Source organism: Sus scrofa, chromosome 4 (genome assembly GCF_000003025.6).
Source record: "Sus scrofa isolate TJ Tabasco breed Duroc chromosome 4, Sscrofa11.1, whole genome shotgun sequence".
In the NCBI taxonomy this organism is placed as follows: Eukaryota; Metazoa; Chordata; class Mammalia; order Artiodactyla; family Suidae; genus Sus; species Sus scrofa.
The window spans coordinates 66,546,901-66,566,404 of record NC_010446.5 but is presented as its reverse complement, the minus strand read 5'-3'; the positions used below and the strand labels follow the sequence as shown (position 1 = coordinate 66,566,404).

The window sequence follows — 19,504 nt, the reverse complement described above, 5'->3', positions numbered from 1 at the left end:
ATATGGGTCTATATTTATGAAATGTGCTCCCGGATAGCCTTTTTTAGTTATACTGGTCTGTTAGTTTGGTGTTTACTTCGAAACCCAAATCCCTCCAAGCCTACTGCTCAAATAGAGAATTCCTTGCCCAACTCCCTTGGTGATCTGACTGATAGGATTCCAGATGCTTCCCAGGGATGATGCCATCTTTCTCTTCATGCTCTTATGGGATCTATGAAAGGATTTTGGTCTTCTGTGGCAGTATTTTCACATTGGTGCCAAAAGTGGGTAGGGATAGGGATCCCGGGAAGAATGTAGACAACTCTGGTGTTAGTTATCTGTACACAAGTTCTCTGCAGCGTACAGGATGCTGGTGTATGAGCTTTGGGCACACACAAAAGGGAATGCTTGTTTGTATTGGCCTCATTTTCTGAGGGTTATATTCTTAGTAGGGTGGGTATTAGGCATAGACTCTGGTTTGTAGGTGCAAAAAAGCTACCCTTCTTGTACAGGTGGACCAGATAAACCTCTGTGAGCCCATTGAAGTTTATATGAACCCACATTTATAAATTATTGTATCTGATGAGACCGTGGCTTTAATCAGCACATATTTAAAATCTCACAGTTTCCACAGGTCAGAAGTCTGCAAGATTTAACTAGCTCTTCTGTTTAATCTCACAAAGCTGCAAATCAGAGTGTTAGCTGGGTTGCATTCTCATCTGGAGGCTAGACTAAGAAAGAATCTGCTTCCAGACTCATTCAGATTTTTGTCAGAATCAATTTCCTTGCAACCGTATGACTGAGGTCCCTGTTTTCTTTCTGGATCACAGCCAGGGCCAGCAAATAGGTACACTCCATTGTTCTTTGCCACGTCACTCCTGCATATGGCAGCTCACTTCTTTGACAAGTAAGGGAATTTCTCATATTCAGGTTTACTAAGATGGAATCTCATGTAATATAACATAATCCTGGCATTCACACCCTATCACCTTTGCCATATTCTGTTGGTTTGAAGCAAGTCAAAGGTCCTGTCTACACTCAAGGGGAGGGGATTATCTAGGGCATAACATCAAGGGACAGAGGTCAGGGGGATCATTTTAGAATTCTGACTGATACTGAATGGCTCATTGCTTGGAGAGAGACATTATAATTCCCAGTTTACTGATTTGGGCAATGGCCTAAGTATTTGCTTAATGGAGCAAGATGGGAACAAAGGACTCAATTTACAAACACCAGTTCCTTTGGATGAATTTGAATTTCCTTTGGGGCATCTAAGTAGATCATTCCAGCAGGCTATTGGATGTGAGCCTGAAACTCTGGGAATGGGTTAAGGCAGGAGTCGAAGTTGTGGTGTTGAGGTTCTTATGCATTAAAACCATGAGAGAGGAAGAATGGAAGAGGTTGTGATCAAATTTAGAGTAGATGATGGGCTGGGAGAAGGGGAGTGTGAAATACCTTTTGCCTTAAATCTTGCCTGTTTATTAAGAAGTGAGGTTGTTTGCAGAGAAGAAGAGGTTTGGGGATTGAATAGTGGAGATTGAAGTGAGTGATACTAATTGTGAAAAGTAACCAAGGGGAAGAAAAAAAGAGTTGGCAAAGGAAAATAAAGACTGAAGCAGTTCAGGGGCTTATCTGAAGTTCAGGTCATGAATTAATCCTGAAAACCATGGGCAAGATTGTGATTTCCCCCCACAGTGCCCAGGAGTACCGGGAGAGGTGCTGAGAAGCACTTTGAGAGACTGATGAGAACTATGGTTGTACCACAGGGAGGATGGAAGGTGCAGAACAGTTTTGCAAAAGGAGTGGAGGATATTTGTGGGTAAGTTGTGCAGGTGATCAAAGCACATGGTGCTGTGTGAGAGCCACAGGGAGAAAGGAAACAGTTTAGAAATAAGAAGCAAATCAGACAGCTAAAGAAAGACCTTTAAGAGGCCAGTGTAAGGGGAGGTGCAGGGAAAATAAGAAAGATTGAGAAGGACAGGGAAACTGATATTTGGGATTAAGACTTTTGAAGTGGAGTGATTCCAGATGATAAGGTCCTGTGAGTGGTCTAAGTTTGGGGTTGTCTGAAGTTCAGGGAAGTGAAGCTCCTTAGAGTTGAAGATAGTGAAGTAGGAGGCTCAGTGTATGGAGTGTTTAAGGATTAAGAGGTCACCAAGGTTTCATTCAAGTCATTGTATATACTGCATTTTAGCTTCCTGTATTTCCTTATTTTCTGTAATTTCTCTTAGCAGTTATGTTATTATAGGTGGGTTAGCCTATCTCTTTTCTCATTTCTTTTGTTTCATAGAGTCTGCTTTTTTACTGAGAAGACAAAATAGCCAGATTCTAAAATTTAAAGGTTTTTTTCATAGTAAGTCATTCCCCAAACTATTAATTTCCTTCATCTCTTGAATGCTGTATTCTTGGTTTTTTTTTTATGTTGAATTCTTTTCTTTAAAATGATATTTATTTTCGGTTTATTCGAATTTAAATGAGGAGCGTTCTGTCTAGTTTTAGGTTTGTCAGTAGTGTAAATAAACTCTTAGTTTTTATTCCCTTACCTTATAGCTTGAAACCATTTAGTTAGTTTTCAAAACTTTTATTAGAGAGACAGGTGAAATCATGGCTGCCACTAAATTTCCAGTATGAGTCAAATTCTGTAGGTCTCTGCTAACTGATGAATATCATTCTGTTTCTTATCTCTTTTCAGTCATCTAGATAAGAGCAATATCATTGCTAGATTATTTGAAATAATGTTGTTTTTTTTTTTCTTGCCAGTAGTGGAGAATTAAAAAAAGAAGCCACAATATCCAATGTATCATTCTTCTCTGGCTCATTTTAGTTTTTCTTTGTATCATAACATGCTGTGTTTTATGACCATGATTCTTTATCCCTTTACCTGTGTTGCAGTAGAATAAATTATATTCCTAGGTTGGATGTAGAAAAGACAAATTCTGATTGTCAGAAACATAAGGAGACAAATCTGAGGTAGGGGAAGGCATTGTGGATGTCTAGAAAATTTTCAGTCTCTTTCTGATATGCCTGTCTTTTGTCTTAATTCTACCTATGGAAATTCTGTCTATGGAGATTCCTGGGTTCTGGCAGAATGTAGACCAGTGTTTCTGTTCCTAGTGTTTTAGAATATTTGTGCCTCTTTTGGTATTAATGGTATATTGGAAATAGAAAAATTGAATAACAGCTCATTAAGTACAAACTTAACATGAAGATTTGAGGAATCCCTGTAATATTTCATGAGGTCTATTTGATATTTATAAGTGGGTATCCAGAGAAAGATTTATGAGTCATCCATAGAGCTAGGATGATTTGAAAATGTTTAAACAAGAAGACAGAAGGAAACTAAGGAATGTCACATAGATGAAAGAGGAAGATGAGGCAGTGAATAAGACAGAGAAGGAATAGTTAGATGGGTGATTATGGGGATGAGGACATGTAATGCCCTGAGATTAGAGAAGAAAAAATTCCATGGAGATCAATCTGTCTAAAAATATATAATGCAAAGTAGACATGAACGATGAGCTCCTGGAAAGATCATTTCATCTGGGAGTTGGTATGACAAGGACCATCTTTAAAGGGGACTTTTCTTAAATAGAACAGTGGAAAAAAATGAGTGATACTATGGAAGAAATAGAGGTGACTATCAGTGGTTTTATGTGTCATAATGAATAACAGATAAGATAACATCAGATAAGCAAAATTTACTTAAACCTTTAGTTTTTATTTACCACATAATACAATGCTTTATTCCATGACACCCGTTTAAAGAATGTTATTTTAAGTAGTCTGTGCCTCAAAAAGACTTTCAAATAATTTCACAGTTTAACATGATCTTAATCATATCACTATATAAACTAATTCATATCAAATTCAAAACTCAAATTTATAGGGGAAATAAAGCAAGCAATACTTTGAGACATTTGCATTATTTTAATATGAGTGACATAATGTTTGCAGGTATATCTAATTACTCCAAGGGTTTAGTTTTTGATCAATCATGAAATCATTTATTGTTTATATATTTTGTTTGTTTGCTTGTTTTAACAGAACATAAAGCAACAAGAAGGGATTTCAGAAACTATGATAAACCCTGGCAATTAAATGCAAAGAAACCTAAAAAGTCAAAAAGTGACCTTGCTGTGTCTAACATTTCTCCACCATCACCAGAATCAAAATCATGTAAGGAGTTTGTCATTCAAATATTACTTAATGTATGTAAGTGTGTGTGTATTAGGAAAAGAAAAAAAGGTAAGAATTGAAGCCATTTTTTTAAACCTGATATTTCTGGCAGTTTCTAATGAATTTCATATTTGTTTCAGTGGTCACATTGAGCTTTATTTATAACTACTCACACATATTCTCAAGCATGTGTAAATGATTTAAACCCGGGTATAATCTTATAAGAGTGTAAATTTGGTGGAGTGGGTCCCTTGCCTCTCATAACAGTTGCAGTATTTTATCACATTCAGAGCAGCACCAACCCTACATGTAATAAAGTACTTAAAAGCAAAGTAAATACTTTAGAGGGAAAGGAAAGATGTTTTTTTAAGTTTTATTGAAGCATAGTTGATTTATGATGTTGTGATAATATCTGCTGTACGACAAAGTGATTCAGTTATTCATATAGATGCAGCCATTGTTTTTCAGATTCTTTTCCCGTATAGATTATCACAGAATATTGGGTAGAGTTCCCTGTGCTATACAGCACACTTCTATCCAAAACATTTAACAAAATTAAAAAAAAAAATTATCCGGGATCTCTGCAAAGCCCTGCTCATTTATTGCTGAAGCCCATATACTGATTCTCTCTCCCAGGATGATCAGTGCCCCTTCTCTCTCAGTGCTCCTTCTGCTTTTCCACTGCTTGAGTAGCCACTGGGTTTTTCCAGTGCTCTGCTATCACCACATATGTATAAACATATCGTATAGCTTAGGATCCTGTAGCAAGAACTTATAAGCTGTTCTTCCAGATAAATTTCTTATGCTCATTACAAAGTAAGATGTTTGATTTTCATTTTAACAAAAGAGAAAGGAACAGGTAGAAAATATTTATATTTGTTTGAGAAATTTGAAAAATCATTATATGCTAACTGGGATCTGTTTTTCTCCTCTTTTTTTCCCTGTTTTTGGTTTCATATCTAGGAAACTCTTGCCTAATCTGAGAGCATAAAGATTTACCTCTATGTTTTCTTCTAAAGTTTTATAGTTTTTTAGTTCTTAAATTAAGACCTTTCATTCATTTTGAGTTAATTTTTGTTTATAAGGTAGGGGTCTAAATTCATTCTAATATGTGAATATTGACTTGTCGACTTATTGGACGCCATCATTTGTTCAAAATACTATTTTTATTTATTTATTTATTTTATTTTATTTTTATTTATTTTTTAATTTTTTCCCTTGTACAGCATGAGGACAAAGTTACATATACATGTGTTCATTCTTTTTCCTCCCATTGTTCTGTTGCAGTGTATCAAGACACAGTTCTCAGTGCTACACAGCAGGATCTCATTGTAAATCCATTCCAAGAGCAATAGATTGCATCCAATAACCCCAAGCTCCCAATCCCTCCCACACCCTCCCTCTCCCTCTGGGCAGCCGCAAGTCTATTCTCCAAGTCCATGATTTTCTTTTCTGTGGAAATATTCATTTGTGCTGTATATTAGATTCCAGTTATAAGTGATATCATATGGTATTTGTCTTTCTCTTTCTGACTTATTTCACTCAACATGAGAGTCTCTAGTTCCACCCATGTTGCTATAAATGGTATTATGTCGTTCTTTTTTATGGCTGAGTAGTATTCCATTGTGTATATATACCACATCTTCCTAATCCAGTCATCTGTCGATGGACATTTGGGTTGTTTCCATGTCTTGGCTATTGTGAATACTGCTGCAGTGAACATGCGGGTTCATGTGTCTCTTTTAAGTAGAGTTTTGTCCGGATAGATGCCCAAGAGTGGGATTGTGGGGTCATATGGTAGTTCTATGGATAGATTTCTAAGGTATCTCCAAACTGTTCTCCATAGTGGCTGTACCAGCTTACATTCCCACCAGCAGTGCAGGAGGGTTCCCTTTTCTCCACAGCCCCTCCAGCACTTGTTATTTGTCGACTTATTAATGATGGCCATTCTGACTGACTGGTGTGAGGTGGTATCTCGTGGTAGTTCTGGTTTGTATTTCTCTTATAATCAGCGATGTTGAGCATTTTTTCAAGTGCTTGTTGGCCATCTGTATATCTTCCTTGGAGAACAGTCTATTCAGGTCTTTTGCCCATTTTTCCATTGGGTGTTGCTTGTATATTCTAGAGATCAAGCCCTTGTCCGTTGCATCGTTTGAAACTCTTTTCTCCCATTCTGTAAGTTGTCTTTTAGTTTTCTTTTGGGTTTCCTTTGCTGTGCAAAAGCTTTTCAGTTTGATTAGGTCCCACTGGTTTATTTTTGCTCTTATTTCTGTTGCCTTGGGAGACTGACCTGAGAAAATATTCATGAGGTTGATGTCAGAGAGTGTTTTGCCTAGGTTCTCTTCCAGGAGTTTGATGGTGTCTTGTCTTATATTTACGTCTTTCAGCCGTTTTGAGTTTATTTTTGTGCATGGTGTGAGGGTGTGTTCTAATTTCATTGCTTTGCATGCAGCTGTCCAGGTTTCCCAGCAATGCTTGCTGAATAGGCTTTCTTTTTCCCATTTTATGTTCTTGCCTCCTTTGTCAAAGATTAATTGACCATAGGTGTCAGGGTTTATTTCTGGGTTCTCTATTCTGTTCCATTGGTCTGTCTGTCTGTTTTGATACCAGTACCACACTGTTTTGATGACTGTGGCTTTGTAATATTTTTTGAAGTCTGGGAGAGTTATGCCCCCTGCTTGGTTTTTGTTTCTCAGGATTGCTTTGGCAATTCTGGGTCTTTTGTGGTTCCATAAATATTTTTGGATTGTTTGTTCTAGTTCTGTGAAAAATGTCCTGGGTAATTTGCTAGGGATTGCATTGACTCTGTAGATTGCTTTGGATAGTATGGCCATTTTTACGATACTGATTTTTCCAATCCATGAACATGGAATATCTTTCCATTTCTTTACATCTTCTTTAATTTCCTTGATTAATGTTTTATAGTTCTCCTCATATAAGTCCTTTACGTCCTTGGTCAGGTGTATTCTGAGGTATTTGATTTTGTGAGGTGCAATTTTAAAAGGTATTGTATTTTTGTATTCTTTTCTAATATTTCATTGTTGGTATACAGAAATGTGACTGATTTCTGAATGTTAGTCTTATATCCTGCTACTTTGCTGAATTTATTAATCACTTCAAGTAGTTTTGGGATTGAGTCCTTAGGATTTTCTATGTGTAGTATCATGTTGTATGCATACAGTGACAGTTTTATCTCTTCTCTTCCTATTTGGTTGCCTTTTATTTCTTTTGTTTGTCTAATTGCTGTGGCTAGGACTTTTAAAACTATGTTGAACAGCAGTGGTGAGAGTGGGCATTCCCTCCCTGTCTTGTTCCAGATTTGAGTGAGAAGGCTTTCAGTTTTTCTCCATTGAGTATTTTATTATATTTGCTGTGGTTTGTCATAAATGGCTTTGATTATGTTCAGGAATGTTCCCTCTATACCCACTTTGGCAATTGTTTTTATCATGAATGGATGTTGGACTTTGTCAAATGCTTTCTCTGCATCTATTGAGATCATATGGTTTTTGACTTTTCTTTTGTTAATATGGTATACGACATTGATTGATTTGCTTGTGTTGAACCATCCTTATGAACCTGGGATGAACCCCACCTGGTCATGGTGTACGATCTTTTTAATATGTCATTGGATTCGGTTGGCTAAAATTTTGTTGAGAATTTTTGTGTCTATATTCATCAAAGATATTGGCTGACAGTTTTCTTTTTTGGTGGTATCTTTGCCTGGTTTTGGAATTAGGGTGATGGTGGCATCATAGAATGTCTTTGGGAGTGTTCCTTCTTCCTCAACCTTTTGAAAAAGTTTAAGGAGGATGGGCACCAGATCTTCTTTGTATGTTTGGCAGAATTTGCCTGTGAAGCCATCTGGTCCTGGGCTTTTATTTATAGGGAGTGTTTTTATGATACTCAGTTTTCTCTTCAGATCGTATAAATCTTTTGCCTTTTACAAAACACTATTTTTAACCCATTAAATGGTTTTGGCACCCTTGTTTAAAAATTGAGTACTTGAACTTTGGGATTTTTTGCCCTAAAGATTATCTTTAGGCTATCTATGGTCCTTAATAATTCCATATGATTTTTAGGAACAGCTTTTCCATGTATGCAAAAGAAAGGTCATTGAGATTTTAATGGGAAGTCGTTTCTGTTGATAGATCACTTTGAGATTATGTGATGGCCCATGAACATCGGGTGCCTTTACATTTATTTAGGTCTTTGTTAATTTCCTTAAACATTGTTTTGTACTTTTAAGTGTGCTAGACCTGCACCTTGGTTAAGTTTATCCCTTAGTATTTTATTCTTTTATGTGCTGTGGTAAATGGAGTATTTCTTATTTTCTTTTTCCGGTTCTTCATTGGTAGAATTTAGAAATGCAACTGATTTTCAAGTGTTGATCATATATACTGCAACTTTGCTGAACTTGTTATTAGTTGTAACCATGTTTTTGTGTATTCTTTAGGCTATTCTACATGTAATTTCATGCTGTCTGAAGATGGAGTTTTATTTTTTCTTTTCCAATTTGGATGCTGTTTGTTTTTCTTGCCTACTTGCTCAGTCTATAAAATTTAATAGTATTTAATAGAAGTGATGAAAGCAGGCAATCCTTTCTAGTTCTTCATTTTAAGGGGAAAACTTTCTATTATTTTACCATTCTCCAGATGTTAGCTGTGAGTTTTTCATAAATATCATTTATTATATTTATGGAAAGGAAAGAAATTCCTTTCTACTCCTAGTTTGTTGGGGATTTTGATTATGACAAAATGTTGGATTTTGTCAGAAGCCTTTTCTTCATCAGTGAAGACAATCATACATTTTAAAATTTGTTCTATTAATGTGATTATTACACTAATTTTATATTAAATAAACTTTACATTCATGGGATAAATCCCATTTGGTCATGACACATAATCCTTTTTTTTTTTTTTTGTATAATCCTCTTAATATGCTGCTGAATTTGATTTGCTTTTGTTTTGTTGAGGATTTTTACATCTATATTTAGAAAAGATAGTGTGTAGTTTTCTTGTTTTATCTTTATCTTTTGTGTCAGGGCAATGCTGGCTTTGTAAAATGAGTTAAGATATGTTCCTTCCTTTTCTATTTTTTGCAAGTGTTTGAGAAGGACTGGTGTTAATTCTTCTTTAAATGTTTGGTGGAATGTGCCAGTAAGCCAGTAAGCCACTTGTCTTGTGCTTGACTTTTTTTTTTTCCTTCCAGACTGGTAGCATGTGGAAGTTCCTAGGCCAGGGATTGAATCCATACCACAGCAGGGACCCAAGCTGCTGCAGTGACAATGCCGGATCCTTAACCTGCTATACCTCGAGGGGACTCCTGTGCCTGAGTTTGTTGTGAGGTGTTTGAGTATTGATTCAGTGTGTTTACTTGCTATAGATTTTTTTTTGTTTATTCTTGAGTAACTTTTGGTGTTTTGTTTTTAGGCATTTTTCCATTTTACCCAGGTTGTCCAATTTGTTGGCGTAAGGTGTTCATAATATTCCCTTATAATCCTTTTTGAAAACAGTTCTGGAGAGTTCCCGTTGTGGGTCAGAGGATTAAGGACCTGAAACTGGTATCCATGAGGATGCAGGTTTGATCCCTGGCACCTTGCTCAGTGTGCTAAGCATCCTGCATTGCTACAAGCTATGGTGGAGGTTGCCGATGTGGCTTGGTTCTGGTGTTGCTGTGGTTGTGGTGTATGTAGGCTGGTGGCTGCAGCTCCAGTTTGACCCCTAGTGTGGGAACCTCCATATGCTACAAGTGTGGTCCTAAAACGGAAAAAAAAAATTCTGTAAAGTCTGTAGTGACTTCTTGATCACATTTCCTGTTCTAGTAACTTGAACCTTCATTTTTTTCTTTGTCCATCTAGCTACAGGTTTGTTAATTTTTGAAATCTTTTTCTAAGAATCAACTTTTGGTTTTGTTGATTTTCTCTATTACATTTGTATCTTCTATTTTATTTATGTATATTCTAATATTATTTATATCTAGGTTGGGTATAGCTTGCTCTTCTTTTTCTGTTTCTTTAAGGTATAAAGATTGGTTATTGATATTCTCTTTCTCCTTCTTTAATGTGGACTTTACAGTTATAAATTCCCACCTGCGCACCACCATTGCTGTGTCATATAAGTTAATGGTATGTTGTGTTTTCATTTTCATTTGTCTCAAGATAATTTCTAATTTCTGTTGGGATTTCTTCTTTCACTCATTGATTGTTTAAGAGTGTGTTGTTTAATTTTATTATATTTTTGAATTTTCTCTCTTGCTTTTTTATCCCACATTCATTCCATTGAGGCCAGAGAAGATACTTTTATGATTTAAGTATTTCAAAACTTGTTGACATTTATTTTGTGGTCTGACTTATGATCTATACTAGAGATTATTCCATGTTCACTTAAGAAGAAGATGTATGGCTGTTATTCGATGAAATGTTCTGTATATGTCTGTTAGATCTAATGTGTTTATGGTGTTGTTCAGGTACTCTGTTTCTTTGTTGATCTGTTTAGTTCTATCCATTATTGACAGTGGATTGTTAGAGTCCCCAACTATTATTATAGAATTCTATTTATACCCTCAGTTATGTCGATGTTTGATTCATATATTTGGGGGCTCTGTTTTTTGGTATGTATGTGTTAAATGATTGTTAAATCTTCTTGACTGGTTGATTCTTTTATCTGTATATAATATTCTTTGTCTTGCAACATGTTTTGTCTTCAAGTCTGTTTTGTCTGACATTAATATAGCCACTCTTGCTCTCTTTGGTTACCATTTTCACAGAATATCCTTCAGTCATTATTTCTTCAAACAATATTCTCTTTTGGGGACTGAAGTTGTGTGCATGTTGGTACATTATACAGATGATGAAGTAAGAGAAGTCATATGACATTTCAAATAATATTTCAATCATACTTGACAAAATTTACGTCAATTTCTTATTTTAAAACAAAACTGAGTAAGAACACTTCTAGAATAAAAGATATTTTCTTAACTAAAATATTGTCTGGCAGAAATGTTTATGTAATAAATATAAAAAGTTTTTGAAGGGTTTGTTTTTAAAAGGAAAGACAATAGTCATTAACTTTTATATGGGGTTAATATCATTAACATTTATTAGAAAAGATGTTTATTGTTAAAGCTTACTTTAAAATAGATACTATATATTAATTATGTTAGTTTGGTGAGGAACAAAATAACCTTTTAGTTTAGCCAATAGATTGTGGGCTCCAGTAGAATGTCATCTCCACAAGTACAGGGAATTTTGTGACACACATTCCTACTGGTTCACTCCCAGAACCTAGGACAGTGCCTCACACATAGTTTGTGCTGTACAAATGATTGAATAAATTAGTAAATGAGGAGAATTTAAGGATAGATTAGTGCTGAAATGTGTCCTCATCTCAGGAGATAACAGTTTAGAAGCTGTGCATTTTTCAGATAACAAAAAATAGCATCTTACACAATGAAAGCTGGTATAGGTATAAAGATCTGCAGGATAATATTAGTTTTCCATTGTGGCTTGTCATAGAGGAAAGATATGACAAATAGGGTTTGATACAGTTTTTTTCCTATATGGTTCAAGCATTTCTGCTATTAGTGGAATGGTGTTTCTGGTGGAATAGTTGAGGAATGAGTAGGGACTTGGCAGAAAGGACCAAAAGGGCATTTGTCTGTCAATCCCCTGTGCATGATAGTGTGCCCTGATTCTTTTATAGCCATTTCAAATCTGTGATGCAGATGAGAAAATGGAGGTGAGTACATTAGCTCCAGTTAAAACTAATGCTCAGTAATTTTCTTTATGCTTTTGCATTTGGGGGAGTATTTCTCTCTCTCTCTTTTTTTTAAATGTTGCATTTAGCACAGAATATGCAAAAGGAAATAGTTGTATATTTGGTACTATTCCTGGGGAAAAAAATGAAAGGACTCTGCATGTGTATAGAAAACTCAAGTTATATAAATATAAGAGAAGGAAGATGGCAACACAGTGTCTGAAAATCATAATATGGAAATTTGGATGGTAGGATACGTGAGGTAATTTTGCTTTTATCAATTTTAAGTATATCATAACTAGTACTGGGAATTCTGGTATATTTTAAGTGAAAGTGTAGTAGTTAGGTGGAAATGTCAGATAAGAATATTAGGATTGGAGTTCTTATTGTGGCTCAGTGGGTTAAGAACCTGACATACTGTCAATGAAGATGTGAGTTTGATCCCTAGCTTCCCACAGTGGATTAAGGATCTGGTGTTGGCCTCAAGCTGCGCCATAGGTTGCAGATGTGGCTTGGATCCTGTGTTGCTGTTGCTATGGTGTAGGCCATCAGCTACAGCTCTGATTCAGGTCCTAGCCCAGGAACTTCCATATGATGCAGGTGTGGCCCTAAAAAGAAAAAAAAAAAAAAGAGAGTATCAGCATTTATTAATTTTTAGAAAATAGAATAGAAAGATCTAAATAATGGAAGTTATTTTGGTTCAAAAAGAAATGGATAAATAGTGTCTCAAAAGCCATTTGGAGGAAACAGTAGATTTATTATTATTTTAACCTGCAAGTGGAGACCCTTGGTAGAGGTCTCAGAGAGTCAGAGTTGACTAATAAAGAATTGTTCAGAATAAGCCCTGGTCAGTATACAGTAAGCTGTTCGTGAATTAACTACATCATTGTGATTGAATGGAGCATTCCCATCTACACAGTTTTGTGGAAGTGCTTCTACAGTGGGGGTGAATTTTGTCTCAGTGATGCTGCAGGCTGTCCTGACCTCAGGTTCTTTCACCTCATATGGGTCATACGATGTTTTTGATATTGTTCTGCTGTTTTCTGTGTCTCCTGAGGGTATGTTTTAGAAAATGTATTTAAACTGTAGCCATGAGTTTTAAGATTAAGTATGACCCAAACAAAGTCTTTAATCCACCAGAAACCTTTAGAGATTCTATCTGGAGTCTGTATACTGGGCTGATGACCTCCCAAATCTCCTAACATTATTTATCAAAATGTTTTTATCTCTTGAAGTCATTTAGCATATTTGATTAGACCCTGATTTTACTGTGGCTTTCCTTGCCCTAGATTTGGATCCCATGATATATTGGGTATCACGTACGTAGCAAATTGTCACGAGCTACAAAAATATAAAAAGAACTTTATCTTAGTTTCTCTCAAAAGTTGCTGAGAAAAGGTGCTTGGGTGTCATTTCATTTCTCTATAATACTGCGTATAACCTCCCCAAAACTCAGTGGCTTAAAACAACAATGTATAATGTCTCATGGATCAGTAAATTGTCTAGGCACTTCTGCTGGTCTCACCTGGCCTTGTCTAATGTGGATGCATTCAGATGGTCTGCACAGGCTACTAGGGCAGGCAGGGGACCTATCTTCTCATTATCTGGAAACGTTGACTGGGATTGATTAGAAAACAGGAAAAAAAATCTATGTTCTTTTTTTTTTAAGTTTTTTTAAAAAAGAAATCTTGATAGGATATTATGGTTATTTCCAGGAAAATTTGATAATGTAATAATGCAGATTAGAGAAGCTATTCAAACAAGGTTAACAAAAGTGCTAATAAATGCTTTGAAGGATCCAGTACAAGTATTGTTTTCTCTCCTTCCTCTTCTGAGTTTCTTGTCCTTGTGCCTGGGCTTGTCCCCTGGAGGTCTCTTGGGGAATGACCTGTGGAGTAATAGTGGTATGCCTTGAATTTTTTTCTAGAACTATTGATCACAATCACTGCTTCCACTTTCCATTGCTTGAACATTGGTGTGTTGAGGTTAGCTGACATCTCCATCCTAGAGTCCCTAAACAAAGAAACACAGAGGAAGCAGCTGCATTTTTAAGTTTAGATTTATTTAAATTATGGAAGTAATATTTGCTTATTTTGTCAATGGAAAAAATACAAGCCTGTTGAAAGATAGTCACTCTCCCTTAAATTCTACTCCCTCAGAAATAGTTCATATCTTTTCATATCCTTTGAAATAGTTTGCAACTTTTTACATCCTTTTCTTTGTATAAACTAACATAAAATATTTGTGAGTTGATTTGCTTTATAAAACTGGCTTTAAACTTTACACATTCTTAAGCAGCTTGCCTTTATAAAATAAGCTTCCTTGTAAATATATACATAAGTTTGAGTGTTACCATTTGTTTATGATTATTTTCCAGAGATTATAATATTAATAATATAATAAGATTGCCAGGCTTGTTTTTGGGTTTTTTTTTTTTTGTTGTTGGTTTTGTTGTTGTTGTTGTTGTTTTTGCTTTTTAGGGCAGCACCTACAGAATATGGAGGATCCCAGGCTAGGGGTCCAGTTGGAGCTGCAGCTGCCAGTCTATGTCACAGCTGCAACAACGCCAGATCTGAGCCGTGTCTGTGACCTACACCACCGCTCATGGCAACGCTGGATCCTTAACCCACTGAACGAGGCCAGGGATTGAACCTGCATCCTCATGGATCCTAGTCAGGTACGTTAACTGCTGAGCCATGATGGGAACTCCAGTATGTGCTTTATTATAATAAATATTTCTAAATTACTTTTAACAAGGTGGCAGAAAAAATGTTTTCAATAGTTTGAGGCTGTCTTTCCTACAGCCTTACCGTATAAATATTTTTAAATTTTACTTTTATCAAAACAAAAATATATGTGGTTTAAAAGGCAAATTAGCACCACAAGGCAACAGTGTTCTTTTTCTCCTGTTCTGCTTCTAATATGGAACCACTTTTAACTTAGTTGTTTCTTTTGGTACATAGATCTACATATCTAAATGTACAAGGTACTTACATAGTTCTCTTTTAGTTTTTAAATTTGAGGCATCTTCTCTTGACCTGCTTCAAGATTTTGTGCTTTGTACCTGGGGCCCATCACATCCTCACAGTACAGACAGGCAGAGATTTCAGTTATTGGTTAATAGATACTTTACATTGATATTTTTATGATTGTATCAGTCTTTTTCACAGTAAAACCATAAGATAGCCAAATATTAATCCATTTCCAGAATTAATAATTGGCTTGTTTTTCTCTTTGCTTTGCTTTCTCTGTGCCCATTACGAATGCTTCACCCTGCCTTAAAGTAATAAACACTCTCAGTATGATCAAACACATCAAGTATCTCTCTATCTTATTTTAGTTTGTATTTTATACTTTATTTCATTTTAAGAGTTTTAGAGACTTCTCTCCTGTAGTCCTTTGTCCTCTTGCTCCACTCTTGACTCCTCGGTTTCCCACCTTTCTCTCAGCTGTCTGCTGAGACCATCCTTTACTGTCATCCTGAGGATTCCCTTTTCATTTTTCTCATTTAAGATTATGTTTCCTGAATCCCGGTCTCTCCCCTTTCAGTTTACTTATTCATTTTGGTGGATCCACCTCCATTAGGAGTGTTCTGAAAAAGAGTGCTTGCCAGATGCATTTTTGAGTCCTTACAAGTATCTTGATTGGTTCCTTAATTGGGTATAAAATTCCAAGTTAGAAGGAATCTTTAGTTGGAATTTTGAAGGAATTTTCCCTATGTCTTCTGTGGCCAAGCATCACTATTAAGTCTGATCACAATTTGATTTGCAATTTTTGTCCCTGAAAGCTTTTAAAGATGTTTTCTTCATTGCCACTGTCATAAAACTTTGTGATAATATGCCTTGGATTGTACTAGACATTTTATGGTTCCTTCTAATCTTAAAGGCAATTATGTTTATGATTTTATATCCATATTACTTTGGCATTGATCCTCGATTGATGCTTTGATGTTTAAATGGTATGAAATGTCCACTTTTTTTTTGGCATATCTCTCTTCAGGGTCTAGGTTTCTGTATTCTCTACCTTCTAAGTCCACTTGCTATGTCCATTTACCACACATCAGCTCATTTTGCATCTTCCAAAAAAATGCTACTTTTTCTTGACTATTAATATCTTCTCTCCTTGTTCAATCAATTCTTTGACAAAAGAAAAATACCATAATATAATTTTAGTGGGAATTTGAGGGAAAGTGAAGATAAACACAAATATTTAGTCTTCTGTGTTTTATCAGAAGTTCATGAGAAATTCTTAAAAACACTTAACTAATTGCTCATGAGGAATTAGTTATTTTTTAAGCTGATAAGACATAATATAAAATATACTTTGCTTGTGTATTTTCCCCTAAATTATAGACATTATTAGTTTTAAATCAGTACCTGAATTTTCTTTTTTCTGCAAACACTGTCGCACTTTCCTTACTTGCTCAGTTAAAACATTTCTTAACACCTAACTTTATAACCTTCCCTCTGTTTGCTCATGAGAAAACCATTTCCAAGACAAAACATTTTTATTCTTACACTGATCTTGATACAATCTTTCACATAATCATGAATAGTAATTTTTTTTCTTATGTAGCATGCTTATGAAGTAATCATTTTTTTTAAACATAGTGCCAAGGTCAGTAGATCATCCTAAGTGGAACTGGCGGACTAAACCAGAAAGCCGTGATTTTGATGAATTGAACCACATCCTTCAGGAGAGCAAGAAACTGGGAAAAGCCCTTGAGAATCTCTCTCGAAGTAAGTTCATTTACTTGATTATAATTGGAATTCCTAACCAATATTAAAGTAGAAACATTCTTCGCTATTACTAGTAACCTATTTCCAATAGTTTGATTCCAATTCCATGGGAAGTTGAAGAGTTCTAAGGGCATGAGAATGAAACTGGGGACTGATCTTGCATGTTCCGGGATTCATGGGAAGACTGGTTATATAGAGTAGGAGGAGCTGTAGGACCCCCCCCCCCATCCCCAATGGCTGTTTGATTCCAGTCTCTACAAGGTCTCTGTTAGTTACCCATGTCACCTGTACACCTGATGGTATCTTATTCAGTCTTCTCTTTTGAACCCAGTTGTTTTGTTTCATCCCAGGTAATGTACCTCTATGTTGCTTCTGTTGAGTTTTTGATGTCTCTAAACTTTTTAAGGAGAGTGACTGGGCCAGATTCTTCTTAGAATCCTTTCAGAGCCTAGCAACATTCCTCTTTGTAAAAGCAGTGATCTCTAATCCAAGGGCCTGGGTTAGAAGTTTTGCTCTGTCACCTATGAGGTGAATAACCTCAGGTAAATCATTGGTCCTCTTACTTCCAAATCAAGAAGACATGATTCTTTCTCCTCCTGATATGTGGGAAGGTTTAAAGTGATGTATTTCAGGTAAAAATTTTAAATTTTATTGTCATGAGAGTAGACAATCAAAGAATTGTTTTGATTTGATAAATGCATTCTATATATGTGGAAATACATATATACTTTATGGCTTTAGTAGTGAGTTCAAGGTATTTCTGTTTTTCTCTGGTTCTTCCGTTATCTCTCAGTTTTAAAAATTAGGTTCCTTTGGAAGCATATTAATGCTGTGGCCTCACTGAAATTTTTTGTTTTTGTTGTTATGGAATGTTAAAAAACTGTTAAATGGAAAATTGAATACTAGCAGATTCTAATAGATTATATTTTAGGATCAGTATCTTTTTTAAAATTGCAAACTGTTACTAGTTTCATGATTTTTTTTTTTTTTTGTCTTTTTGCTATTTCTTTGGGCCGTTCCCATGGCATATGGAGGTTCCCAGGCTAGGGGTCGAATCGGAGCTGTAGCCACAGGCCTACACCAGAGGCACAGCAACGCGGGATCCGAGCCGAGTCTGCAACCTACACCACAGCTCACGGCAACGCCGGATCGTTAACCCACTGAGCAAGGGCAGGGACCGAACCCGCAACCTCATGTTTCCTAGTCGGATTCGCTAACCACTGCACCACAACGGGAACTCCATGATTTGTTTTAAAGTTAAAATTTTCCTTTGGTATATTTTGGGAGAAGTAGTGTATGTGTGTGTGTTATATAGTACATAGGAGTTTGTATATTGTATTATACATGTATTTTATTGTATTATAATTCTATATAGAGATAGATTTAGTTTTCATGCTTCTTAATATATAACACATTAGAACCTTTTTAATTAGACTTTTGTGCGATGAACCTATCTCAGAAGTTAACTTGCCTATAATAGGGTCTCATGATTTTGCCATTAGTAGAAACTCTCTGGTTGGAGTTTGAGGAAGTCCTGCTTTTGGCAAGTTTTACTTTTGGTGCAAACGATGATAAAGTGAGTTTTCTGCTAATTGCTATAGTCATAAATATTATAGTCATGAAAAGAACCTTATCCTATTATGTATCAAAGGCTTATATTAAAATATATATCTGTATAGATAAATATGTCTTCATCCTTTGGGCAGAATCTGTGGCTCTTTATAGACTCTCAGTTTATCAATAAACATGAGTTTAAAATATTGAAGAATATACCCAATTGTTACACATCCTCACAAATCAATTTTTTGTCTTTTTAAATATGCTACCTTTAAAATACTTGTTATATCATTGTTAATTTGTAAGAAAGCATTTTACTCCTCCTAAAACATTTTAATAAAGGAGTTTGCTATACTTCTAGATCTGTAGCAGAAACATCAAGATTTATGCCATGGTCTGTCCCAGGAAATCTGGGAGTAAGTAGCCTTAGGTAGGGCCTTACAGCCGAGTCCTCTGAACGGAAGCTAGTGAGGGCTGTGACAGAGGCTCATTTAATTCATGCAGGGAGGTCTGGAGAAATAAAATGACAGGGGGATAGTGTCTGATGGGGAGAGTAGAAGAGCTTCAAGGCCGAAGAAATTGTAGGGTGAGTCAGTAGATTGGCCAGAATAGGGCATAACACTCAGCTTCTGTATGTGATGTGTATGATGGAGAGTTGCTTTTGGCTTCACTTGGTCATTTTAAAGGGCTCTATTTTTTTTTTTTTGTGGCAAAAATGGTGGTGGTTAATGCAGGGATAAGGGAGCAATGGTCATACGGTAAGGGATCGCTCATTTCTCCCTATAAGTTCTTTGAGTCTCTTTGGGAACAAAGTGGTACTTTCTTGGATGGCTTAAGTTTCTGTGATTTTCACTATCTGAGATTTAACACTAACTTCTTGTTTAGGCCCAGCATGTGTCAAACTCTAACTTTTTTTTTTTTTTTTTTTTTTTTTTGTCTTTTTAGGGCCACATCTGTGGCGTATGGAAGTTCCCAGGGTAGGTGGGTCGAATCGGAGCTGCAGCCACTGGCCTACACAACAGCCACAGCAACACCAGACCCAAGATCCCTGACTTCTCATTGGCTGTCAGCCAAGGGTTGTTCTCAGAAATTGGAGGCTATTCATAGGTCCTTGCCTTATGGCCTTCTTCTCTTACGGTTTGCTGTTTCTTCTTTTTTTCTTTCTTTTTATGGGTATACTTGCAGCATATGAAAGTTCCTAGGTTAGTAGTTGAATCCCAGCTGCATTTGCAACCTACGCCACAGCTCGCAGCAACGTTGGATCCTTAATCCACTGAGTGAAGCCGGGGTTTGAACTTG

General features: G+C 36.0%; 1 protein-coding gene across 1 annotated transcript in view; it reads left to right on the top strand.

The window, feature by feature from the left end:
- C4H8orf34 (chromosome 4 C8orf34 homolog) overlaps positions 1-19,504 on the top strand; it is a 361,598-nt gene that overhangs the window by 71,089 nt on the left and 271,005 nt on the right. Inside the window, 2 exon segments of the mRNA XM_021090806.1 lie at positions 4,024-4,155; positions 16,520-16,648. Coding sequence (XP_020946465.1) covers positions 4,024-4,155; positions 16,520-16,648 — 261 coding nt within the window.